Source organism: Fulvia fulva, chromosome 5 (assembly GCF_020509005.1).
Source record: "Fulvia fulva chromosome 5, complete sequence".
In the NCBI taxonomy this organism is placed as follows: Eukaryota; Fungi; Ascomycota; class Dothideomycetes; order Mycosphaerellales; family Mycosphaerellaceae; genus Fulvia; species Fulvia fulva.
Window position 1 is genome coordinate 5,253,862 of NC_063016.1, and position 24,640 is coordinate 5,278,501.

Sequence of the window (24,640 nt, forward strand, 5' to 3'; positions counted from 1 at the left end):
CAGCAGTGATGACGACTGCAAACGCGTGGCGATAAACGACTTCCATCTTCGAGACGAGGAATGCTTTGTGGGCACTGTCAGCTTGATCAATGCACAGAGCATCAATCCAGAAGTATCGTTCGCCCATCGACTTAACCAGGCTCGCTGCGTCGCAGATCGTGCGGCGCCCGATGAAAATCAACGTGGCGGATCCCGTGTGGGATGTTGCTACACAACTCGGTGTAGTCGGACACATTTTTTGGATTTGGACCCCAAACATAAGATAGCGTAAGGTATCTTGCAGGTGACAGAAGTCTGACGACTGTGTTCGAGACTAAGTCCAGTACGTGGAATTTTCCGGAGGTCAGCAGATCATGTAGTGAAGCATCGTCCCCAAAATCCCATTTCAGTGGAGGCAGGGTCTCAGGATTCGGATCTAACCACGAGGTTAGGATAGCTGGGTCGAATCTTTGCGGGAGCGGTCGACGGGACATCAGGGACTTACTTCGCGCTGACTCACTCGTTTCTTGTGTGCCGCAGAGCTCGAAACCACCGGGGTAGGTCAAAGCCGTCGACTTAGATGCACGAACCAGGATGCGAAGCCTAAACATGGTGCCAACGCCAGGCAGCCGAAGGTGCTCGTTAGCAGGTAATCTTTCCTGGTAAATTTGCCAGTCCTGTCTGTCACCTTGGGGCTGTGGAGGTTCGCTTTGATATAGAGAGCTTTGATGTGTCGACAGAGTGGGCAGTCGCTGCAGGTGAAGACATGCGTCAGGCTTCCCATATTGGAGCGCTTGGGCCCCTGATCTGTGAAGACTTTGCTGAAGTCGACCACCTGGCACACCTCGCACAAAGGCTCCACTTGTCTATCATGTCTCTTGGGCGGACCGCCAGCCGAAGTGTCGACTGCGTCCAGACTGTGTCGTCGCTTTGCAGAGCCAGAACGAGGTAGTAGTTGCGTTTCCATGCCTATGCTGTGTGTTCAACCATGAATTACAGACATCATCACAGGAAAGCATCAAAGGAAAGCATCACATCTGAAGTATGTGGCCAGACGTGCTACGAGAAAGCAGTGCCTCGACTCAGCCTCTCCAGCTGAGCTTCTCGCACGCCACCTCATGCAGCACGAGGCCGCCTGCATCGTTTCGCTTAGAGGTTAGCATTCTGACTCTGACCTGTTCCGTACCCCCTATTTCGAAGATTTCAAGCCAGGCCATAGTACAGCAGGTACCGGAAAAGTGGGCATAGACGGCCGTTTTCAAGGACATCCAAAGGGGCTGTCAGTACGGAAGTTGTTCGGTCGCGGCGAGCTGGTCGTCTCAGACAGACAGTGTTACACTCGGCTTTAAGGACTGATGGCAGTCGCATTCGCCGCAAAAGCCACGCAAAAGTATAATCGTATGTAGGGGTGAGGAAGGAGTTGATCCGGCGTCCAAGGAGGAAGTGAAGACCCAATCCTCCGTCCATCTGAGCCCGCCAAGCTTGTGGCCCGCATCCGGAGGCAAGCATCACAAGCAAATTTCACGCTTCAGAAAATCACAACATCACCACGATATGGCTTCCACAGGCTATATAGTGGTGCAGAATCGGACGTGCAATCCTCGACTGCATCATCATGATGGAAAACAGCCATGATTCATTCCGCGACCTAAGCTTCTCCACTACCGATGTACGCCGCACCCGGGAATTGGTTGAACACATCGTTATTGAACGCCTTCAACTGCGGACAGCCAAGCGCCTCTGCACTTGGACCTAGCTGCTGTATAACCCATCCAAGAGCGCTACCAATGGCACCGAGGACAGGGGCTGCTGCGTCGGGAAGATCGGACAGAGATGCTTGCAAGAAGAAGCAAGCGGCGTTATTGCCCTGGGTCAGGGTCTCGAGGTTGAAAATACCCCCGGTGAAATTCGCAGTGTCGACGCCGGTGAAAGAATTCACGGTGCCAGTATTGCCACCGAGACGGTAGATACCTGGATACGCGCTGTTCAGAGTGAAGACGCCAAGGATAGCCTCGGTGGCAGTGAACGCTTGGAGGGATGCTCGCTTGTACCAGTTCTGAGGAATGCGTTCGTTGCCTGGGGTCCATACAAACTCTCCTGGAGCGTCTCCACTGACAGAGAAGAACGATTTCAGGACGTCTCGCATGAGGGTACCGCCCGGGACCTCTGCAGAGTGGTTCGACATCATATCCACGGGCAGGCGGGTTGCTGCGGGAGCAAGGAGACCTCCGAGAGGGGATGAGAAATAGCATGGATTGTTCAAGATGGACCAGCGAGTATTGTAATAAGACTGGGCAGCAGCCTCATCTAGACCGTGGGTCTCACCGAGATTCCACAAATGCTCCCATCGTCGCATTTCGAACACGCCGACTCTGCCGTCGTTCAAGTATGCATCACCCTGGCCACGAACATGAGCACGATTGCCAGCTTTGTGCAGACTTGATGACTCACCCGCGTGCTGGAGGCATCTCCCTCAAGCTTTGATGTGCAGACCTGTGAGACCTCTGGCTGGAGACAAAGACAATGCCGGGGTGAAGCTACTTCCGATCGACCACCTTTGGGTGATTGGGTCACCGCTAAGTCCGACAGCGATAACTCCCCGGAAGAATCCGAGTGACTCTGGGAAGCTGTATGCTTCCATCAGACCAGTGGTTGCTACAGACTTGTTAGATCTGGGAAGACAGTAATCTTGTAATGATTTTTGCCTTGGATACACCATACCCTCAGCGATGGTGGTCACTCCGCTGCGGTCGGTCGAGGAAGCCGTGATTTGCCGCGGCGTTTAGACCAGGGCATTCACCACGGAGCTGACCAGGCAGTGGGGCCCGCCATTCATGACCGCTGCCTTCGGTGACGTCGACGTATTGATCCTGCGCATTGAAAGGCAGTGGGGGAGTCCCAGTGTTTGGGAGGTTGAGTTTCCTGACAGGCTCGCGCGGAGGTGGTTCCTCGCGCTTCAGCAGATGCGCAGGTTGTGCCATCTCAGCTTGATTGGCCAGCTCGAGGACAAAATGGAATGCTGCTGCATAGCCGGCCACGGAAAGGGCGATGCCGGTGGAAGCCTTCATGGTGTCTGCAGACTGATAGATGTGCGGTGGTCCATCAAGATTAGGAGGGATGCTTGACAACGACTTCGAATATGCGGTGATCGACCCCATTGAGAGCATGACGCTGCCACCTGTTCCGCTATGACAGCGCGCTAAGTGGCGATCTAGTGCCGCAAGTACCGAAGCACTTCAGATCATCACGAACCGTTGCCCGATCCGGCAATCTTGCTCTGTCCTTTTCCGCGACACTGCATTATTGACCCTGATTGTTCACCTTTCTCGCAGGTCAGCAAGTTCATGCATCACTTTGCCGCCCAGCTCACACCTCTGGAGATGGTCGTCGCAGTCGAAGGCTCTCTGGCCGGAACTGCATCTTCAGAATGCGCTTGTCCGTATGCAGGAAGAGATTGACGTCCATATGCAGGTGAGCATATCCCCCTAACAGTAGCGATCAGCTCAGCCCGGTGCACAGTCAGTAGTACCGAGTACAGAAGTCCTGCTTGACCGCGATCGAACGTCGTTTGCCATTGCATACTGCACGGCAACATGCTAGACATGTGGCTGGTCCGCGGGACCCATGAGGTGCTACTGTCGGCATTCGCTGATCACCTCGAGGTTTTGCACCCAACACTCTGGTCTCGAAGACTTGCAGCTGGGTATTGTCGTCCAGGAACGGACTAGATTGCCAGTCTCATCTGTTTTGTCCATTTGTCCACATGCATCTTCTGAGGCCAATGACGTCGCGATACAAAAGCCATGGGCCTAGCTCGAAATGAGATCACAGCACAGAACTTGACCATTACCCTACCAAAACTGCCGAGCATTATCCAAAGAGCTTCGGTGATAGTTCAGAGGAAGGCCTCAGACACCGCAGGCAAGAAGATCTTAGACGATGTGTTTTTGCAGATCCAAGGACTAGGCTCGACAGCCAACACTGGCCCTTCAGGAAGCGGCAAGACGACATTGCTGAACGCCTTATCACGGCCACCTTCAAGCACAGACGAGTCGATACGAAGCGGGAAAACGGCCATCCGGGCTTATGGGTGCAATTCGGTTTCGTGGATGCCGTTTGGCGTTTCAATGACCACATCGGCAGAATCTGTCATTGAAGGAGCCAAGGGTGCTGGTTCCGAACACATTTCGCCCATCTTCCTGTACTGGGAGGCTCGTAGAGTTGGTAGTAGGTCATTAAGAGTAATAAGTCTCGCAGAGTTTGCGTCGCTGGATAAGATACGACTCTTTCCCACAAGGACGGATCGAAGTGTGCAGGCCAGTACTGTGCAGCAAAGTCGTGCTCTAGTAAGGGCAGTGCATGATATGCCCGAGTGACAACGGCCGGGATGCTGACCGTCGCATGACGAAATGCTGAGCTCCGACTCATTGAAAACCAAGCCTCATGAGTCTTCTCGCTCGTCCATCGATATGCCGGAACCATCTTCCTCATCGGACTTGCTGTCACTGACTAATACTGGCGGAAGTGAAGCAAGCAAGCGCGCCTCGGCGGCTTCCCTGAACAAGCCTTCGTCGTCGCGAGCAGCCGAACACTCTTGCAGCTCAAGAGTTCCGTCTCTCAAAGCTTGCCTGATTTTGCGCTGGTGCTCAACAAATGGCACTGTGCCGTAACTCATGCCGGCGCAGATGTCGTAATGGTACTGGCGGTGCTCGTACAATAGGCGATACGCGAAGTCGCGAGACTCCAGTTCTTGCGTGTTACCGTACAGATAAGCCAGTTGCACATTCAAACAAGTGCGTAGCCCCGAGTCCGCTGCAGAGTCTAGGAGGCTGTCGATGAAAGCATCGACCACGTCTTGAAGTTCAGGCAAGAAGTCGTTCCTGGAGGGACTTCGCTCAGAGCTGAAGTTCCACTGCATGGCTGGGAGAAGTACAAGTGCGGATTTCCAGGTCTGTTCGACGCCGGCCTCATGAACATCTCTTCCGCTTTCTGTAGCCGCTGCGGTCAGCCGAAGTTGAGGATACTCGTTAATATCGAGTACCGCATTGCCAATCGCGGCATTCTGTTGCTCGATGATTCCCATCGGTGTTGTTGCAGTACTATCGCTGCCGCATCGATGTCAAGCACCAGGACATGCAAATCGAAGACAACTGTTGGTACGCCATAAGCACGAATCGCGTCCTCGAACCACACGACGCTTGGTATGCCGACGTCTCGAAGCAAGGCACAAGGCTTTCGTCGCACCGCGCCATGATGATCCATGCCTCTTGAGTATAGTCAGGACCTGAGGTGTTATCATCGTCACCCTAACAGTGAGTGGTCCGCGGCGAAAGTTGGTGGTGTTTGGGTGGGCACTTTTTGCTGGTCACCTGAGTTCCTTCATGTCCGCCATCAATCATGCAAGGGCAGTTGTGTTTCGCAAGCTCAGTCGATAACATAGCGTTAGGGTGAACTGGCTCGAGGAAGAAGTGAAGGCCGTTAACATTTCCTTGATCTTGTGCCTGCCTCCCAAGTCAGGTGCTCTGCCGAAGTCAAATCTTGATTCCACGTTATCTCGATTACGTAAGTAATGTGCAAATATCATTTGACTGCACGTAAACAACTCGTCTTTATAGTTTTGCAGCGACAAGGTTCTAGCACATACGACCATAGGCCAGTGAATGTCCGGGATCCCGTATGGAATCCGGTTGGACTACTTCATGACGGCGGCCTTCCTATCGTTCCTCCACGCTGCATGACCCATGAGAGCTCCAGTGCTCTTGCACTCAGCACCGTCAGTCCGCAGACGATCCAGAAGAATACGGGCGATGCAAGTCTTCCATCTGAAGCTTGTTGCCCCTTCCAGAGGGTCAGGACTTCTTTGAGAGTTGCACGTCCAATGGTCACCGCAAAGCCAAACATGAAGGCATCACCGGCACTAGTGCGGTCCAGGAAATAGACGATTGCTGTGACACTTAGCGTGGTAAGCCAGATGCTGAAGCTTTGCAGGCTATAAGCTCGGGTTAGAAGATGGCATGTGAGCCTTCCGAATGTCGAGGACAACATACAAGAGTCCGTAGATGCCTGCGCCGAGGCACACTGCCAGTGCGACATGTGTAACTTTGGCACTGAGGCTTGTACCTGCTGCTTGGACTATGCCACAACCCGTAAATGAGGTGGTGATGACAACAACGAGGGTGACCAGAGCACCTGTCGCGAAGGCAATAGGCTCCTGTGTCAAGCAAGCAATACTCCAGCTGACAGCAGTAACAGTCCCCACTTGTCGGTTCCCGTAATACGACCAGGGTCGTTCCATGATCAAACGACCAAACGGCGAGGCGACAAGTGTGAGTCAGATCGCAGAGAAGTCCTCACGTCACATCGATCTTCAACACGAGCCGTGGTGTACACAAACAGGTCAGTGACTCCAAAGCCACGACTTGACAATCTGCCCAGGACCGCTTGGAGTGAGCGGCATGTCGATCAGAACGCTAGGTAGCTTTGCGTTGCTTGATGCAGAGGCTAAGAAATCCTGCAAAGCTGCACAACTTCATCGCACCTTCATGCTGTCAGAACTGACCATAATATAACCGTACCCAATGCCAACGACTTGAGGCACAAGAGGAGCAAGACTCGACAAACCAACACTGACCGCCAGTATGTGTACATGGCTTACTGATACACTGTTGCCTCCGTGATAGACAAGCCCTGGACCGCAAGACTAGTACTACGGTAGGTGACCACGTGGGAATCCCTTGTGTTGCATGTTTTTACTGATCTTTTGCTCGTGGCTTGGCCTGTGCGGTATGGGTGAATACACCGAGGTGCGTTCCACGATCTGCACATGCAAGACATTCTCGATGAAGGATGAGCTGCTGCATCTCTGTTAGGGCCGGCGTACAAAGCCTCGTCTATGTCTTCTGTGCTGATCCAAAAGCCTGGTGTTCCTTGCTACCTATTCCCAAGCTGAGCTGTACACACTACGTCCACCACGTGGGCGAGGTCCTGTACAACATCGCGATCAAAGTCTGTACATACCAGGCGTCCGGTCCACAAATCCCCTCCCGCGCAACGCAATCAAGCACAGTAAAGCCTGCCAACCTGTCTTCCATCTCTAATAGGACCACAAAGTTCATTCCCGTCCCCATCCATTGTCCCCGCGCCAACACCTCTTAGGACTTGGAAAGGCACAGCTGGAGTGTACGAGCACCACGGAATGAGTATTAGCAAGGAAGGGGCTTAGTTTCGAAGTGTGGGCAAGTGCCAGTATTAGAGACAACTGGCACCAGTCATACTGCCTTGTGGACTGCACTTACGCAATATGTGTACTTGCCATCCCTTTCGCAATCACCGTTGCCCCCAGAGCCGTAGTCGCAGTATAGCTCAGTGAGCTGGGCGGCTGTGAGAGACAGTGCCATGGACATAGCAAGTGCGAGAAGTTTCATGGTTGCTTTGGAAGGGAAAAAGGATGCAGAGTCGTCGTTGCTGTTGCAGTCTTTGCTTTTGTTCGCCGTAGCTGTAGAGGTGAATCAATACGTATCTTAAGACATTAGCTAGGAAGTCTCTACAGAGTTCGAGAACGCATACCTACCTCGCCCTACGACGGTCCGTTCTGGGTCTAAGTAAGACATGTACACTAGCCTTCTTGATCCAAGCGCCCAGTCGCTATCATCACATCCTGAAGAGATGCAGGCATTCGTCTGCATCGTTGAGGTCGCTATCGATACCTTCCATCTGATACACCTATCCATGCTGCATGCCGCAAGCAGCTGCTAGACAGAGGTGTGTTAGCCATGAACGAGAAGCTCGTGGCAGTGTCTCAGCTACTACTGCTAGCACCGACAAGGACGAGTAGACTGAAGACATGTCTCACTGCCAATGCCTTCCGCTTCACCAAATCTTACTCATCGCTTCTTCAGCCTTCATGTCGCTTCGGCATTAAGTCTTCGCCACCTTAGTCCCAGCACCTCGACTCGTCAAGGGTCTTCTCGAGTCTCGACTCGGCACTATTCTGGTCCCCATGGGGCTCATTCGACGATGGCTTCTTTGATCTTATCCTGATTCTCGTTGTCCACTTCGAATGTTGGCCGAGGGTAATATCTAATTGCCACACCGCCTGAACAAAAGACCCGCGTGCGGGCTCACTACTGCGTATGATGGTCTCCAACGATCCGCAAGCTTGGCTTCATGATGTCTAGTCTTCATGATCTTCCATTACAGCAGCATGTTGTGCCTTGGTACCTGGGTAGGCGAATTGTGGGACTCGAACGAGGGCACGCTACTACAGGTGCTCGTCAGCATACAAGCCAGTCAATCATGCCCAAGCACCCCATCCTCCCATCATTTCCGTGGCCCCAACTACTCAAGATCCCCCACTCACCCCCTCACCCCCTCACCCCCTCATCACCCCCCTCTGCATCCACACCCTCCCAAAACACCAACCACCTCACCTCGATCCTCTCCCTCACCGGCCTACAATCACCCAGCGTCTGAATCGTACTATGTGGCGTCCGCCTTGCCCTCCCATCCCTCCTAGAGTCAAAGCACTTTACCAGCAAGACCTCCCTTTCAGTCATCGCATTCGGCCAATACCATTTCTGCTGGGGATTAGCAGCTACCTGCCACTTTTCATCCTTGCACTGAGGTGGGTTGGCGTCGCCATCGGCTACTGTGGGATTGTTATGCTGTACAGGGGCTGCGCGGAGATCAGACTCTTCCATGCTGGCGGCATCACAGACTGCGAGCGGCTCCCTTGTGACGAGCCCGAGGGGCCGCCAGGCGTTGATTGTAGCCCAGCGATTGTTGCCTTTGGCTTTAGCGGCGAGGTCTGCGGCTACGGCGCGGTCTGGTAAGGTCGAGATGATGTTGTCGAGGACGTATTTTGCGCCGTTGTAGGATTGGTCTGGATGGGCGTTAGCCACAGCGGCAGACGCTGTGGAAGAGTAAACGAACCGACGTTGGCGACTGTAGCTGGCGTCGTGAGCGTGACGATTTCGTTATCGGCTTTGCCTTCCTGCGCGGCCAGGCCGTCGGCGATCGAGAAGCGGCGGATCACGTGGCCCATGCTGTAGCAGTGCGTGGCGCCAGTCCTATGAGGAGAGGAGTCAGTGCCACCAAATCCGCCTGAAGTTGTGAGAGCTTGGTGCATACACTTTCTTCAACAAGGCATCGATCTCAGGGTATACATGTTCTCGCATCCGAGCCTCATCGTCCCAGCGGCGCTCGCGGCTTGGGCAGTCGGTCACGAACTGGAACCCATTCTTGTCCAAGTCAAACTCGTGCTCACGGCCCCGCAAATTGTAGATCTTGGTTGGTTGAGGATTGTACTTTCTGCGTCGATGTCCTGCTGTCGTTACGCCAAAGGGCTGTTCGGCTTCGCCGGGTGGTGGCGGCCGCCAGTAGTTGATTGTTGCGATGATCGATGTGGGCTCCATAACTGCTGTGGTGGAACTTGCTGTTTGGGTTGTCGTGTATGCAAAATGGCAGAGGTGGAACGATACATTTATACCCCAAGTGGGCACTCTCCCACAGGTGCAAGGTCGAGCCGGACATGCGTTCTACAGCTTCTGTAGACTGTCGATCGCCAAGATGCAGTATGGATGGTGTGTCGATGCCCTCCTACGCTCGTTAGCTGAAGAATTTGGTAGAAGCATGCTAGTGACACTTTCAATGCCATTTCCTGCCAACCGTGCTCCAAATCACTATCTCTCATCCTGGGTATCAATGGCTCACCACATCTCTTCTCAATTATCAATCGCCGCGAAACCACCACCACCCCCAGAACCTTCCCCTTTCACCTCACCGTTCCCATTCTCATGTCCATTCGCACTACTCGGCAGACCTGTCGGCGGCGGCCCGTACGGACTCCCATGAGACATCGCCGCCGCTGACGGACCCGCTGGACGATCGTAGTAGCCACTCTCATGCTGCAGAGTATGCACTGGCACCATAACCCCCTCCGGCCCAGGCACCATTTGTATCGTATTACCCGCATTCGAATTCGAAGCCGATCGCTGTGCTTGCGGTGTGTACTCTGAGGCATGGAATGTGTTGACAGGTGGGTGTCCATGCGCCATTCCCGGGGTAGGCTGAATACTCTGTGGCCGGCGTCTCTTATCGCGGTGTGGTCGGTCTGGTGGGGGTGTGTTCATCGTCTCGTCGCCGCTGCCCTCGGACTGGTCAATGTTGACGTCCATGCGCTTGCGGAGTTCGTCGAGGAGGAAGGCGCGTTCGAGGCGCATTTTCATGATGGCGCGGTCGAGGCGGATGCGTTTGAGTTTTGCTTCGTCGTTGGCGGCTTCGACTTCGTTGACGCGGCGCTTGAGTTGGATGCATTTGCGGTAGTACGCCTTCTCCACGCTCGGCGCCAGCGGAGTTTGGGATGCTCGCTCTTCCGCTGGGGATGTCAGTGGTGGAATCGTGGATGGTGGCTGTGGATCGCGTTACCTGCTGCCATTTTGATCAATGTAGAGTGTCGCTGGTTGCTGGAGGTGGTGATGCAGTTGTTGATGACACTTGATCGTGGCTTCTTGTGCCTCGAACGGAGGAACGACGGCACGCGCTTCGGCTGCAAGGGTCTCTCGGGTCAGCCCGTGCGTGCATGACTAGCTTCACTTCACATGTGGGGCTATACCAACAAGTCCTTTCTGGGCAACACACTGTACTCTCCACGCCGAACACGCACGATCATTACACTATGAGGCTCCAAGCCTCAGTCAAATCCCATATCAACACCATCTGACTCCTACGGCTTCATCTGCGAGCTTGTTCACAAGACTTGATGGACTGATCACTCTCTGAACTTGTTACCGCAATCCCAACCGCTATCGTCCTCGTCCTTCTTGTGGCGGGATCATTGGGCCTTGCTATGGATCAATCTACTGTCCACTCCAGTCACCACGATCCCACTCCTTGACAGCAGCGCAGAGCCATTGGCATTCCGCCACCCGATACAATGATCATGACTATGCCCTCGCCTCAGACCCTCATCTCCATTACACTCCCCGGCCACTCCTTCTCTCCAGCCGTGAAGTCCTTAACAATCGTGAACCCTTGCTTCTCGTAGTACCTGTTCGGCAGGTGTCAGCACACATCCCTTGCCTGATCGAATTGAGCACCACAGTACTTACTTGACAAGCTTCCGATCATTCCCACGATAACAATCAAGACACATTCTCCTCACCCCAACCTCCCTACACACTCCCTTCGCATACTCAATCAACGCCCCTCCCACCCCTTTCGCCGCCTCTCCGGCATCGCGATTCGTCATGAGCCAGATCACGTACACGTACGGCTCATCGTCTTCGGCCAGATAATCTGTTACATACTTCGCAGGCGTTGACTGCAGGCTAATACTCGCGACTGGGGTCCTCTCATCATTCTCATCTGCAACTTCCGCAACGAACGCACGCCTCCACTCTGGACCCCATGACGTGCCAGTCTCGCTTCTCGTTATCCAAGAAAGGACTTTGTCGATTGCTTCGGGACGTGCGGTGCGGATGGGTACGGTGCCCCATTGGTCGGCGCCGCCGTTGTTTGCCAGCCATGCGATTTGGGAGTCCCAGAAGTCTAGGAAGAGGTCGGCATCGCCGCGGGACAGCGAGGCGGGGCGGATTGTGAGGGGAGGCATTTGGTCAATTGAGGAAGGGACCGAGGAAGATTGTGAAGTAGAAGCCCGAGTCTGAAGGATCCTGTGAGGTAGAAATAAAGCTTATCACTTGGCGGTTGATCTGCCTAGTGTAGGTTCCGGATGCCTGCTTTGCAATTACTGAGGCCGAGATGAGGAGTGAGGAGTGAAGGGGATTGTGGTTTGGAGGCAACGATATTTGGGAGTGATTGTCTTGTGTGGTGATTCATGGCAGCCTGGATCTTCGATCATACCTCATAGGGCAAGACACGGAGCTCACTGTTGACAGCTCGGCGTCGGATGCGGTGTTCGCGTAGGATGAGCTGAGTCTGTGGGACTTGCAGCGGAACATTGGAGAAGCATCAACTTTGCGCTTGCCACCTACCTGATCCTTTCCAAGACAGAGGTCTGTCTGTGTAATGGAATTATCGGCATTGATGTCAGGGTCGACGATGTTGGCAGATGTCTTGCCGGTGAAGAGAACTTGGGTACGCCGCTGAAGCCGCTCTTGGTGTCACGTGCTTGATCCATCATCCAAGTCTGTTGAGATGATGCTTTTCCTCCGCTTCGTCCCTTCCTCTTTTCAGCACCGTCTGCCAAAGTTCGATGTCATCACCACGAACGAAGGGCAGATAGCATGACATCGGGTCTATGGCCGTCAAGGACTGCCTGTCAGCCGCCATTGGCCTCTTGCAGCGCTCCACGGCCGAGTTGCTCATCGTCAACACCCGCTCAGCATGTAGCATAGCGATTATCGCGCAGGCCACGACATACGATAAGCACATGCAGTGAGGATTGATCCTACGGGGCGAGATGAAACCCCGTTGCAGCTCCCTTTCGTGCAATTGGGTCAACATATAAAGAGTACCGGTAGATACATCCTCACCATCGGCCAGTACTCACAACCACGTGCATCACCCCAATATGTCATCGCCAGATGATTCTTCGATGCTTGAAAAGCTCGTGTTTCCGCCGGACATGGTGGCGAAATACCCGGTACTCCAGAAGTTCAACGACGGCGAACGCACCTTCGTGAGCCATCCGGGGGAGTCAGACTAACGGATTTGCTAACTTGTCGCAGTGGAAAGGCGGTCGTGAGCAAGCTCTGTTGGCATACATCAAAAGCCATCCAGACTTCAACACCATGAAAGGCAACCCCAAGAAGATCATCCAAGCGATCGACCACTTCGGCTGCAATGAGCAGCTCCTGATCACGATCGGTCGTGACAAAGGTCGAGTCATGGCTGATCTGATTCGAGAGCACAAGCCTCGTACTATGGTTGAGCTTGGTGGGTATGTTGGCTATTCTGCCATCTTCTTCGCAGACGAGCTTCGCTCTGCTTGTCCCGGCCAGCGTGTGCATTACTGGAGCCTGGAGCTGCACTCAGAATTCGCAGAGATTGCTCGAGAACTGATCGAGATCGCTGGATTGTCTGACATAGTTACAGTCGTGGTCGGATTCTCGTCAGACTCGTTACGCCAACTGAAGAAAGATGGGCAACTTGACCAGATCGATGTGCTCTACCTCGACCACAACGAAGGCGAGCTGTATGTCAAAGACACCAGCCTCGGCGAAGAGCTCGCCCTCTTCAGACCCGGGTCACACATCGTCGCCGATAACTGTCTGATCCCTGGAGCCCCTGCATATCGTGCGTACGTGCGAGGAAACGCAAAGTTCGAATCAAAAGGTGTAAAAGGCTTGACTATACCAGGTGAACTGGAGGTACGTCGATCTATAACAATTAATGCTTTCCCACTAACCGCAGTAGGACGAACTGGAAGTGACGACAGTACTATAAGGAACTGCTGCGAGTCACTGCGCAAATATGCGTTCGGTGGTTGCTCCGATCATATGCCATGTCGTACCTTCGCAGTGCCCCGTAACTATGTTATATTGCAATCACGAGGCAAACCATCCTCCCAAACACTTCGACCACGCACAGCTGAAGTTTGTAGCCGAGAGAGTGCTGACACCTCGGCATGCCGAGACTGTAGGTTTCGGATTCTTGTGTTGGTCTGTGTGGTCGACCGTCCAAAGCACGCGTTTTTGCCGATCTCTTGGACCGTCACGCGGTCCGCTAGTAAGCCTCGTGCCTTCATCAGGGGCCTCATCTGCCGGGCATTAGTGCGAAAGATCTCAAACGGAAGTGAACATTCGCATGTTCCTACTCAAGCCAGGTCAACAAGCCCGTGCTCGTTGGCAATCATGATTACCGCTTTCTGAAGTGAACAGGATCTCGGAGAAGCACAAAGGCGAGGAGGTCCTATGGCAGCCAAGCACCAAGGACAAACTCAGCGACCATCGTACCTTGGAAATGACGTCCCGCAGATGCCAACATCATTGGTTCCAAACAACCAGTCTGAACCTCATGCAGGAGGCTGCTTTCACTTTATATCCCACGCATTGCAGGGAGAACATGTGCTCTGTCACAAAATGCGGACGCCTAATCGAGTATCGCAATTGACAACCACATGTAGAGCTCACCCGGTCCTCCGCGTTAGTGTTACGCAATCGACGTGGCTACAGTACAAGAGTACTCACTCTCATCGCCGCTGTGAGAACACACTTCGGTGCTGAACCTGACCCCGACGTCAACAAGGACGATTCCAAACACGAGGCGAACGTCCATATTACAGCATCGACGCTCAATCGCAATCTCAATAAATCCGGCGACTGATTGCAAGTACGACAGGGAATGGCAATGATAATAACGCAGCGTTGTCTCACCCACAAACTCGACAGCCTTGTTTTTGAGGCAGTGAAGCAGGTCATCGCTTGTAGAGTTTTCACTGGACGCGGCTCGGTGCATCGCAAACTCTCTGCCCGGCCACACGGCACGTGTCGAGACGAGCACGCTCGGGTCAGCACTCGGCCCGCTGAGACAACGACCCGAACAACTGTACTGACAAGAGTTCCATGAGAGTCCTGGTCTACCTCCCTGTGAACAATGGCGAGGTCTGTGAACTTGTTTTCTTAGATACTTGAACGTCGTCTGAGGGACAGATGTCATTCGTCGGTGACAATGCCCCGCTCCTTGCGACCAACAGGTACACCACTGCATGATAGATTAAGGAATATTGTCAAAATGGCGTCGAGCACTATGGATGGTCCCTTCAGCACAGCAAATCCCGCGCCGGTTGATACTTCATTGCAAGATTGAGTTCGAAATCTGTTCCAAATAGTGGCGCCATCACGCTGAGCGGAGCGCTCGGGGTCAGAAACCGGCCAATTGGCATGACGATACGACTCTTGGTGCGTCAAAGACTCTCGCTTTCCGCCCGGCATTGGGACAAGCGCCCCGGCCAACCACGCCATCATCCTGTACACCTGTGAAGGCTGTGATCCAACTATGTGAACCTTGCGACTGTACTTGCATCGCAACACGGAACCGGCTTTACATCCTTACCACTGGATCTGTCGGCGGCCAAGTCAGAGGACCGGCACGCCCTCTAGACATTCGACGGACTCGATTCGCCGTATGCAGTCGAACCAGGAGGCTTGGGATCCGCGGGAACCAGCTGATACCACTTTCCTGGGAATCCTCTTACTTATGATGTTGTGCTCCCTCTGATTCTGTTCGTCAACCTTAACCGAAGCTGTCCCTGATATGGGACTTGACCTACTGGAAACAGACGCATGGATTTTGGGCATCAGTGCCACCGCACAGGACGCTGACTGGTGCTGGGTTTCAACATATTGCTATCAATAACACACGCTGCTGAGAATGGTATCAACGAAACGCAGCAGTCGATGTTTGGAGGATGAAGATGTCGCTTCTCTGCGGGATGCTTTCGACAACAAGAGGTTATGCTCGCGTCTGAGCATGGATGACTTCCTTTCGTTCGACGGCCCCACTGGAATCGCTGTTGGGCCAGACGGAACGAGGTCCGACTTCTTCTTGCACCTGGGCTTGTCAGAGCGGAACAATCGACACAGGATCATCTATCGCCGTATGAAGCAGGAAGCCAAGAATGGCATGGAGCGTTTATTTGACACAAGGAAGTCATTGCAGCCGGAGATGGTCGACGACGACAGCGTGCAAGCGCCATACAACCTTAAGCAGATCACCGAGTGGGCCTTTCAACGTCAGGTCGAGCACATTTACGACAATGCCTCGATAAACACGAGAGGCATTTACGACATCATCCGCACCGGCGACGGCAGCAATTGGGTCATCAGGTGGATGCTCTGGCGTGTCATCCAATGCGCACAGGATCGTGTCATACGTGCGACTAGCAGTGGGGGTGAGACGGAATGCTCGACATTGACCACCTGCTCTACTGCTACCGATCACTCGAGTGTCCGCACTGAGGAGACGAGTCCTGCATACTGGCCGAGCACTGTATCACCGCACGACTTTAGCGACAGTGACGACTGGGATCCATCTGAACTCAAGTCGAAAGTGGTACGCGACGAATATGTCTTCACGAAGCCACGCCTGCCGCAAACACCAAGCAAATTCTGGGCACATGTCATGGACAATACCTGAAACGACCGACTTGCGTCAAAGCTGAACATCTAGCTGGAGTTGGTCCCAGTGACAAGCTACACATGGCAATGCTGCGACCCAAAGATCTGGGAACAGCGCAATCAGCACATGGCACGAGGTCCCTGTGGCTATGAAGATCCTCGATGACGCTGGACCCAACACTAGGCACAATCACTAGTGGTAGACCTGAACCACTGAAGCTTCTATCGGTCGTAGACCACATCTGGAGCGCACTGGACTCTCTTTGGCCATATCAGCGCCGAACCGAGCGAATTTTGTATGAGCAAATGTTGCGCACCGAGTGTGCCATGGTGCATGTGCCATGGGATGTGAAAGTCAATACGTCCGGAAATACAAGGGGGTTAGAACTCTGAGCGCGCGATTCCCAGCTCACCTTGCGGACGCCGTCGAACAGGTTGGTCATCCTAGCGACGAAGCTTCGCGCAGTCGCGCCGCTGCGCTGTGCCAGAGCGATGCAATGGTGCAGAAAGCTTCAGCAAGTGAGTCTGCAGCCAGTAATGCAGGCAAGCCGCACGGAGACGTCGATGCCTTCGCATCACAGCTCTGGCCAGCTCTGCTGGGCAGCGCTACCAGGTACCATGAGGGACAGCAGGACCTGACGTCGAGGTACCAAGGGCATGACACAGCACGGAGGTGGCCATGCAAGGTGGAGTCTGAACAGCGTATCGTTGAAGCTGATGTTGCGAGTTTTCCGCCATCTGAGCAAAGGTCTGTGGCCCACGCATCAGTACAACAGGCATCGCAACAGCTTTTGTGGAGAAATATCCGCATCACTTACCACGGCAGCTGTGGATACACTGCTCGGCCTGAACAGGAAGCTGGTTATGGAGACTTGGTGGTTGGGGAAGCTGTGGAAAGCTGCGATCTAGTTGGTCATGCAGTCAATCATTGATGGAATCGTCTGCCTGCATAGTGTAGTCACGCCACCACTGAACTCAATTACAGTGGCATTACAAATACCGGGAATACTGTACTGTTTCGGCAATCAGCACTACTGCAGTTTTCATGCTTTTTTGTGCTATGTGAAGTCTGTAAAGACACCTTGCTGGCAAGTGTGAAGTTGTTTAATGGTCGACGAGTCTATCAGTTTCGCTGCATGCTGTGGCGAAGGAAGAGGCACAACCTTGCTAGCCGCCGACACTTATGCAGCGGAGTAGGTGATTGATCTCCCCGACCACACGTCAGGTGTGCGGACTGGAGGACCGCAAATATTGACGCCACTACACCAACCACGACCCTGGTAGGGTTGCGACGGTCAAACCTTCGTATTGTCAGACCGACTTTCATGCTTTGTTTGACAAGATCATCGTAATTTTTTTCCGACACGGCGATATGGGATTCTTTTTTGCCAGCGGCTAACAGGTGGAGACACTGCGGAAAAGGTCTGGACGGATACAGACCGTGACTTGCGGATTGCTTTCCTGCATGACTGTCGATGAAAGGGGTAATCGCAACTGTGCTAATGGCAGATTCTGCTTGTGGACCTGCCAGCGCATACTCACACCCTGGGATCGGAATACGAGTCTCTCCGATATCCCACTCTGTAAGGCCGTCGCAAATGGCCTGCACGACTGTGCCTCAATCAATACCTGAAGGGCTCCGCTAGAAGGATTGGTTAACCTCATGCAGCACGTCGTGACGTGCCTCCGTGGCTGAAGATATGCCGTAGGCCCGATGAGCACATGAAACTGAGATGGTACCAGAGCTCCATCCTTCATCCTTTGTGGTTGACATCTTCACAGACTGCGGGAGGCGGCCCTGCAGCACCTCCTTTGACATCCTCCTGGCCGGTAATCCTCTTCCTGGTATCGTGAGAGTCTTCCTGGCGTCACATCTCCTCTTCAAGATCCTGACCAGGGTCAGTGGCGCACATAGGCGAGAGGAGTTGTCTGGCTCGTACTTCAGATACAGACAAAGCCACAATTACGGGAGGGTCCTAGAGGCTGATTGTGATGCAGTCTTGGTCACTCAGCCGTGGCCAGTGTTTTGCCGTGCCGTTTCAGTGCTGCTAGCAGCACATCGTGCAGCGTGCAGCGGCTGCCTCCGCCCTATGCACGGTGATCCTCAAGACCTCGTGGTCGTTTGGCTGAGGAGGCACCCAACTGCAGGCATGCCGATAGAAGAATGGTACCACGCATCCCTCCTACGACCCAGTAGAATGGGTCACAGCAGAAGTACAGAGCTTGCGTGTGCTCGGCTCGAAGAACTTCGGAGAGTCCTGGGTCGCCAGCCTTTCCTCTTCTGCTCGACTGCTCAGCCGCATTAGGGTCCTGCGTGCATCCCATAAGTTGTCGCCTCAGCATCAACATGCACGTCAGCTGGCTCCACTACTCCATGCCAGTGTAGCAACAGCTCTGCGAATGCGTTTTTTGTGGTCCGCTCGTGCTCCAATGCAAGAGAGACTGCAACAGGAATAGCTGTGCATCACTTGCATGCTTTTCAAGTACCGGCGCTCGAATATTTTCTCTGCCTTCAAAGCCGCATGCGGCCGCGCCACATGCCAAACGTCACGGGTGGACTACGGGACTCTGCCAGCACCCATCGACGCCTACCAGCATAGCAGCCAAGGACGTAGCATCGGCTAACGCAGCTGGACATATCTGGCTTGCAAGAACGGCCACTGTTCACCGCATATCTACTCTCATCTGGAGGCCGGACTGAAGGGCTGAGCAAAGTGCTCCTCAGGCGCAAGACTTGCAAACAAAACGCGAGACCGGGTGTCTTCGTAGGCTGGTTAGTACTCGATCAAATCTCTTGTGAATCGGCACTTGTACTGACCAGGACACAGTATCGAAGCTGGGCCAGAACTTCTACCGACAATAGATTGACCAGAACTCGCCCGACTGTCCGGGCAGAAAGAGTCTGCACGCGAGATGTGCTACCTCAACAATGTGAAGTGGGAGAAGTGTGGCCACTACACAACCATCACAGAGGCTTGCGGGGATGCACGGAGGAGGAATCCCCCAGCACTGTGCACTTCAGTCCACGCACCCAAGGCTACGACGATACCTCAGCAGAAAGGCGTATGTCCAGATCAAGCGAAACATCCAGGCGCGCCCGCGGCTGCTCATGTGGCTACGTACGGAGATGGGAACAGTTGGTATCGAGGCCAGCAGCGCCAGCGATGAGCACCTTCGGTAGATATTGGCGGCGTTATCAGCAGCGCGGTACAGCGGCTGGCAGCATGGCATGATGCTCTTTTGACACAGGATCACGTAGAGTGAATGTGTTATGCTCGGGTTTCTCTCGCACAGACTTCGACTCTCTCCTCTACCTCTACAGCTTCAACTCAATGGCCAGCCCTGTGTACCGAGAGGTCGGGGTCCCTGGGCAGAATCTGCCGCTGAACTGGGCGTGTTTTTTTGGAAGTGCAACATGTATGCAGAAAGAATAGCCGTCGCTGAGAATCCTTCCATGCAGGTGTGCCGAAAGTGTGGTGTTGAGAAGCAAATATGCTTTCGTATTTATGCATGTCTTGCATGCGGCCATGCCACGTTCGCGAACCGTCGTCAAGCTGATGTGGGTTCGATCTAATGGGGAAGTTGGACATTTGCTGTATATGGCGGTGTCATGCAGCTAGACAAGATGCCTACTGAGCAAGGCGATGACTGCCGAAAACTGATGTCGCTGCCCTGTCGTCCTTCTGGCCACCTGCTACTACCAAGCAATTGCTGTTATGTACACCAAATCACCTCCCAGGATGTTGTCATGATCAGCGTCTGGGCACCATGGAGCATTGCTACTAAGTTGACGTGCTCCGTCTGTGAGCACCAGCGCTCGAGCGCGCATACTCTCTCGGGTTGGCAGTGGTAGCCATTCCACATCTGCAGCATCTCCGAAGCGTGCCAAGGAAGTGACCCGCGAAGGAGTTCATATGCATGCGGCCCGCCCGTGATGATCTTCTGCCGTGAAGCAAGTTGTTGCAAGAGCCGACGCGGCGATCCTCAGTCTCCCCGAAGACAGCTCAGTGCATCGCTTCTGAAACGCAAGCACGTCGTAGCTTAGCAGTAGCCGAAGGGAAGTCGTAGTCGTTCAAATCTACTGCTTCCATCAAGCTCCATGGGACTTCCAAACCTGCCGAGAGGCAAGATAGTGCGCGGTCGCTGGTACCACTTGGCTGACAATCGCAGTGCCCGAAAGTGTATTAGGATGTGTTCAAGCTCCCAGTCTGTCGGTCTTGCAGTCTGTCGGTCTTGCATTCCAGATGCGGAATGATCAGCCACAGATATTGTGCATGCAGTAGCGTGTACAGCACAGCTTCCGTCAGCATTCTAGACCATGGACGAAAAAGCATTGCGTGCCGAACTCCATTTTGTGTGCATTCGACTCAGCATGTCCATCATTCACCGGGTTCTTTGACAGACCCGCATGCAATCACAAGCCTCTGGATGAGAGTCCTCTGTATTGGTGAATGTTGGCTGAAGAGAAGGGCTCTTGGGAGTTTGCCTACTGCGAATGCATTGGTAGATACACAAGAGCACGTCGGATGGACATCATGATACCAGCGGCTAGCAAGGTGATCCGGGCCGGGGTCGTTCACCGTATAGCTAGCTCTCGGTAGTCATGCAGACGAGCTGGCGTTATGCATGTGGCCGTCGGGCCTCGGCGTGGCACGGCACGCTGTCGTAAGTGCTGACGTACCGAGCGCTCTTTCGCCTCGCCTTGCAGCTGATCGTGTGTTCAGTGAAGTCTGAGCGACTATGGGCTCAGCGGGAGTGGATGATGTTGAGGTGCGTCGAGAGTGTGCAAAGCGGTGTAGACCCATCTGGTGTGGACTGGAGACAGGTCAAGAATCTTGCAGACAACGTCGGTTTGACTACACCTGCTCGCAGCTCCCCCGGCTGTAGTGCTGAAAAGACCCAATACAGAGCTCACTGGTTTCTCACGGTCTATCGCCCAAGTGTTCTGGCTCTGGCGAGGCTCTCCTTCCAATACGTGCAACTCAGTTGACACGCTTTCGCCCAAACCCATTTGCCAACAATTTGCAGTGTCGTCGCCAGTGCAGAAGCCAATGTGCCCTCCTCCATTCTGGGTTAAGGGCTTGGTCACAGAGCGCGCTATGTTGCAGCCCGTGGGCGGTAACGGTACGCTGGTCGCGAATCCGCCCTCATCCTTCGCTTGCCTCCTCGTGGGAGACACGCACACGTCGATTGAATCGCATTGCGCACTGTTGGATCCGCAAGGTACAAGGTCTTGCAATCCGGCTCAACAATCGTGATTGCCCTTGGATCTCCTCGCGACCGAGAGACATCCAGAACTGGATGATGACTCTGATAGCAAATCTCCCCGGCTGGGCTCCAACCACCCCTCTCCTCTTGCGAGGCATCTTGTTATATCCAATATGCGCAGCTAGGCTATCAAGCTTCCACACGGACCCAACGAATCGTCTTGCCAGCGCTTCGCAAAGTTATCGCCGGTCCAGAGGCCTCTAGCCACGTAGCAGTCAGGCAGAACTGCGCAGAAAATTCCTCGAGATCCCGTATCGCCGTGCGGATATGTGTCCACGTGGTCAGGACATCTGTACGCAGCTTTTGCCGGATCTCTGCAACCCTGTGACCCCGCTAATCGGTGGCGATCCCATCCTTGACAGCGTGAATTGCCGCACTGGTGCCTTTGGCCGTCGTGATATGCAGCATATGAGACCATGGATGGCTTCTTACTTTGCCCCTTGCAGGTCCAGATACGATAAGATACTCTCGGTGGCTGTGGTACCATGTGGTTCCTCATGGGTCCACCACACTTCGAAGATCGACGATGCCGTGCGGTGCTACGGGAAGCACTATGCTGCAGGCCGTGGTCCCCAGTACACTCGTCGAAGATTTGCACCTGACCTTCAATTCTCCCATAGGAGAAATGCGCATGCCGTTTCCGTGGCACTACGCACTCTCGACGAGCAGCGACTGTGGGAAACAAGGTCTTGTGATCTGTCCCTTCCACAATAGTCGTCCGGCGTGCCCTTGCAATCAAAAATGTCCAACGCTGGACAGTGATCTTCAGTACCGTATTGCTTCGCCTGAGCTCGAATACTCGGTCGCCTTGCATGCCCAACTATCATCCAACAGCAACCTCCTGCAGCGGCCAAGCCATATAACTAAGCCACTCCTCCGGCAAGACCCTCCGTATAGCATAAATCTCCCGCTTCGCCGTAGCATTATCCGCCGAGTTACCCAGATACTGCAACGCATCGGTGTGCGCAATCACAGCGAAGAAGTACGCCAGAATAACCAAAGCCCGCGGCCTCATCTCGCCCACAAAGTCGATGAACTTCCTCGGAACCATGAAGGGGAACATACAAATCCAGCGCAGATTGATGTCGGCTGCTTCGCCGGACAGGATCACTCGTCGGAAGGCGGCGATGTAGCTTAGAGCGGTTTCGTAGCTTTCTGTCGTTTCCTCGTCCCATACGTCGGCGGAAGGGATCTCGCGATTTAGGACTCCGCCGAATTCCTTTTTGATGTCGGCTTCTAGGGAGTAGGCTGCTTGCCAGATGGGTGCAGTCGTCTCCATGAGGATCTTCAGGCCGGTGCCGTCGGCGACGTTCTCTGGTGGTGGTAGAACAGTGAAAGCTCCTCGACCAACTTCTAACCAATCCATAGGCGGGGAGTATGGCTCCAGGCTACGCTCCTGCAGCATGGCCAAAGAGTTTAGGGTGATTAACAGAGCGGAAAAAGCGACTGCATCTGTGTTGCAGTTGTCCAGGTCTGATACTGCGCTAGTCTGTTCTCGTAGCGCCATGATCCAGTAACTCTCTCTGGCGGTATATATAGCAGGGTCTCTCGCACCTCTGCCGAGCATATGCGTCGCTGTCATTGTGAACATTGCATATAATACATTTTTATGGTCGAGGGCAACTTGTGGAACCTCTCCATACCATAGCTCCTTCCATTCTGGGGGCGAAGTCATTCCAAATGGCCGTGAAACTTGAATCATCCAGTAGTGCAGCAGACGGAGTTCCATGTATCGCTTCTGCTCTGACTCTTCGGATATCAGGTCTGGTGCTGGCGGTGCCGAGACTAGCTGGGAAGGAAGGTCGCCATTGCTGTCTGGCGGACTGTCTTCTGAGATGGCGCCGGGTGATAATTTGATGGGTCGAGATGGTGCTTCGCCTGACATTGATTTCGGTCGAGTACGTGTTGACTCCGGTGTCACGTATACACAGTCCAGGCCAAGCCTCTGGCAGTTGCCGCATTCTGGTGTAACCTCGTCACACTTTACACGGCGGGTCTTGCACGTTTGACAGCCTTTTCTCGACTTCTTGTGGCCGACTTTGGGCGCGCGAATGGCTGGCTTCCGGACCCCGTTGGCGCCATTCCCAGTCGACATGCTTTGATGTTGGAGATGGTCCTTCCAGATCAGGCATCCGCTCTCGGGCTGTTGATGTTGGGGATCCCTGCGCTAGCCGGCGTATCGTACATCTCAGTGGATGTCACCGACTGGATGTCACCTCATGGTCGGCGGTGTATACGTTACTGCGGATTGTGGATGATGCTGAAACGGTTGCATTGATGTTGTTGGTCAATAACGGTCAGATGACATGCAATGGCAGCCGAGACTGTGAGCAAGAATCGATTTTGTTACTAGCGCTGAAAGTGGCATAGCGGCTTGCGGCCTGAGGTGTCAACGATGCCAGTGTTGGATCACGACATTGCTCAGACAAGTGACATGACCCTGAGCGACCTACGTCTTGCCTGAGGTCTCAATCGTGTCACGTCTGAGTTGAGTGCAGCAACCTCACTGCGGTCCAATGCTCGGTGTCGCAACTTCTGCAGCGTACCGGTGCCAATGTCTCCCCGCCTGAGGGGTCGAAGAAGCACATATACTAGCGTGTGTCATCTCCGAGCCAATCAAAGACTCGTCTGTAAGCATCAGTAGATTATTGAACTTCTGTGGCCCTTGACTGCCGTCTGAGGGCCGAGCGATAGTTATTGCCAGCAGGCACAGCATGGGCAAAGAACGCGTAAGCCTGCAGGCAATGCAGGCAATGTGGCAGAGCGATTGTATGTGCACGCTGCACTGTGTAAGACGTTGGGGCTGGCCACTCCGGATCGCGCATCATTTGGCCCTGTCAACAAATGTGGATGATGATGCAGCATCGCGAGCGAGATTGTTTGATTGGAATGTACGAATGAAGGCATAGAGTCAGTCGAGGCGTGATGGTGAGCATGTTGCTGCCTATCTCCTACATCAGACCGCGGGCAAGTCCACCAAATTTGGACGCTAACCTGATTAGATAGATGCCTCAGGTGTCATAATTTGAGTGGCTTGCCACGGGTCTGAAAGCTTTCCGCACTAAAGAGCCGGATTGTCGCATATAGAGCACTAACTTTCTATAGCATAACGACGTATTTACTAATAAATAAACGGACACTTAGAGGTTAGAGAGGGTGCAATTCTAAAAGGCCCTATATTAAGATATAGTTTCTCAAAGGGAGTCAATAATTAGGAAGTGATCTAGTAGCCTAAGGCATCTATAATGACTTAGCTTATAGGGAGATACCTTCTCTTCCCTTTAGCTTAGATAGACATCTAATATAATTAATATATT

At 53.7% G+C, this 24,640-nt stretch overlaps 10 protein-coding genes across 10 annotated transcripts; 2 read left to right on the forward strand and 8 right to left on the reverse strand.

Annotated features, from left to right (window-relative positions):
- Positions 1–1,627: 1,627 nt before the first annotated feature.
- CLAFUR5_06540 (Dothistromin biosynthesis peroxidase dotB) lies at positions 1,628–2,335 on the reverse strand (the record flags this gene model as incomplete). Its single annotated transcript, XM_047905688.1, has 1 exon — positions 1,628–2,335. One exon carries the CDS (start codon positions 2,333–2,335, stop codon positions 1,628–1,630), a length of 708 nt encoding a protein of 235 aa, XP_047762226.1.
- Positions 2,336–2,702: 367 nt separating this feature from the next.
- On the reverse strand, positions 2,703–3,146 carry CLAFUR5_06541 (uncharacterized protein; the record flags this gene model as incomplete). The annotated part of the gene is made up of 1 exon (XM_047905689.1): positions 2,703–3,146. One exon carries the CDS (start codon positions 3,144–3,146, stop codon positions 2,703–2,705), a length of 444 nt encoding a protein of 147 aa, XP_047762225.1.
- Positions 3,147–4,420: 1,274 nt separating this feature from the next.
- Positions 4,421–5,062, reverse strand: CLAFUR5_06542 (uncharacterized protein; the record flags this gene model as incomplete). The annotated part of the gene is made up of 1 exon (XM_047905690.1): positions 4,421–5,062. One exon carries the CDS (start codon positions 5,060–5,062, stop codon positions 4,421–4,423), a length of 642 nt encoding a protein of 213 aa, XP_047762588.1.
- A 2,185-nt stretch (positions 5,063–7,247) lies between these two features.
- On the reverse strand, positions 7,248–7,709 carry CLAFUR5_06543 (uncharacterized protein; the record flags this gene model as incomplete). Its single annotated transcript, XM_047905691.1, has 2 exons — positions 7,248–7,474; positions 7,550–7,709. 2 exons carry the CDS (start codon positions 7,707–7,709, stop codon positions 7,248–7,250), a joined length of 387 nt encoding a protein of 128 aa, XP_047762587.1.
- Positions 7,710–8,342: 633 nt separating this feature from the next.
- On the reverse strand, positions 8,343–9,392 carry CLAFUR5_06544 (Hydroxylase/desaturase CTB9; the record flags this gene model as incomplete). Its single annotated transcript, XM_047905692.1, has 3 exons — positions 8,343–8,890; positions 8,911–9,047; positions 9,109–9,392. 3 exons carry the CDS (start codon positions 9,390–9,392, stop codon positions 8,343–8,345), a joined length of 969 nt encoding a protein of 322 aa, XP_047761988.1.
- Positions 9,393–9,701: 309 nt separating this feature from the next.
- On the reverse strand, positions 9,702–10,414 carry CLAFUR5_06545 (uncharacterized protein; the record flags this gene model as incomplete). Its single annotated transcript, XM_047905693.1, has 2 exons — positions 9,702–10,354; positions 10,405–10,414. 2 exons carry the CDS (start codon positions 10,412–10,414, stop codon positions 9,702–9,704), a joined length of 663 nt encoding a protein of 220 aa, XP_047762584.1.
- Positions 10,415–10,935: 521 nt separating this feature from the next.
- CLAFUR5_06546 (uncharacterized protein) lies at positions 10,936–11,587 on the reverse strand (the record flags this gene model as incomplete). The annotated part of the gene is made up of 2 exons (XM_047905694.1): positions 10,936–11,026; positions 11,088–11,587. 2 exons carry the CDS (start codon positions 11,585–11,587, stop codon positions 10,936–10,938), a joined length of 591 nt encoding a protein of 196 aa, XP_047762586.1.
- A 921-nt stretch (positions 11,588–12,508) lies between these two features.
- Positions 12,509–13,383, forward strand: CLAFUR5_06547 (putative catechol O-methyltransferase 2; the record flags this gene model as incomplete). Its single annotated transcript, XM_047905695.1, has 3 exons — positions 12,509–12,616; positions 12,666–13,307; positions 13,354–13,383. 3 exons carry the CDS (start codon positions 12,509–12,511, stop codon positions 13,381–13,383), a joined length of 780 nt encoding a protein of 259 aa, XP_047761990.1.
- Positions 13,384–15,309: 1,926 nt separating this feature from the next.
- CLAFUR5_06548 (uncharacterized protein) lies at positions 15,310–16,074 on the forward strand (the record flags this gene model as incomplete). The annotated part of the gene is made up of 1 exon (XM_047905696.1): positions 15,310–16,074. The coding sequence occupies one exon, from the start codon at positions 15,310–15,312 to the stop codon at positions 16,072–16,074; it is 765 nt and encodes a 254-aa protein (XP_047762214.1).
- Positions 16,075–22,146: 6,072 nt separating this feature from the next.
- On the reverse strand, positions 22,147–23,418 carry CLAFUR5_06549 (Zn(2)-C6 fungal-type transcription factor afumD; the record flags this gene model as incomplete). Its single annotated transcript, XM_047905697.1, has 1 exon — positions 22,147–23,418. The coding sequence occupies one exon, from the start codon at positions 23,416–23,418 to the stop codon at positions 22,147–22,149; it is 1,272 nt and encodes a 423-aa protein (XP_047761788.1).
- Positions 23,419–24,640: the final 1,222 nt, after the last annotated feature.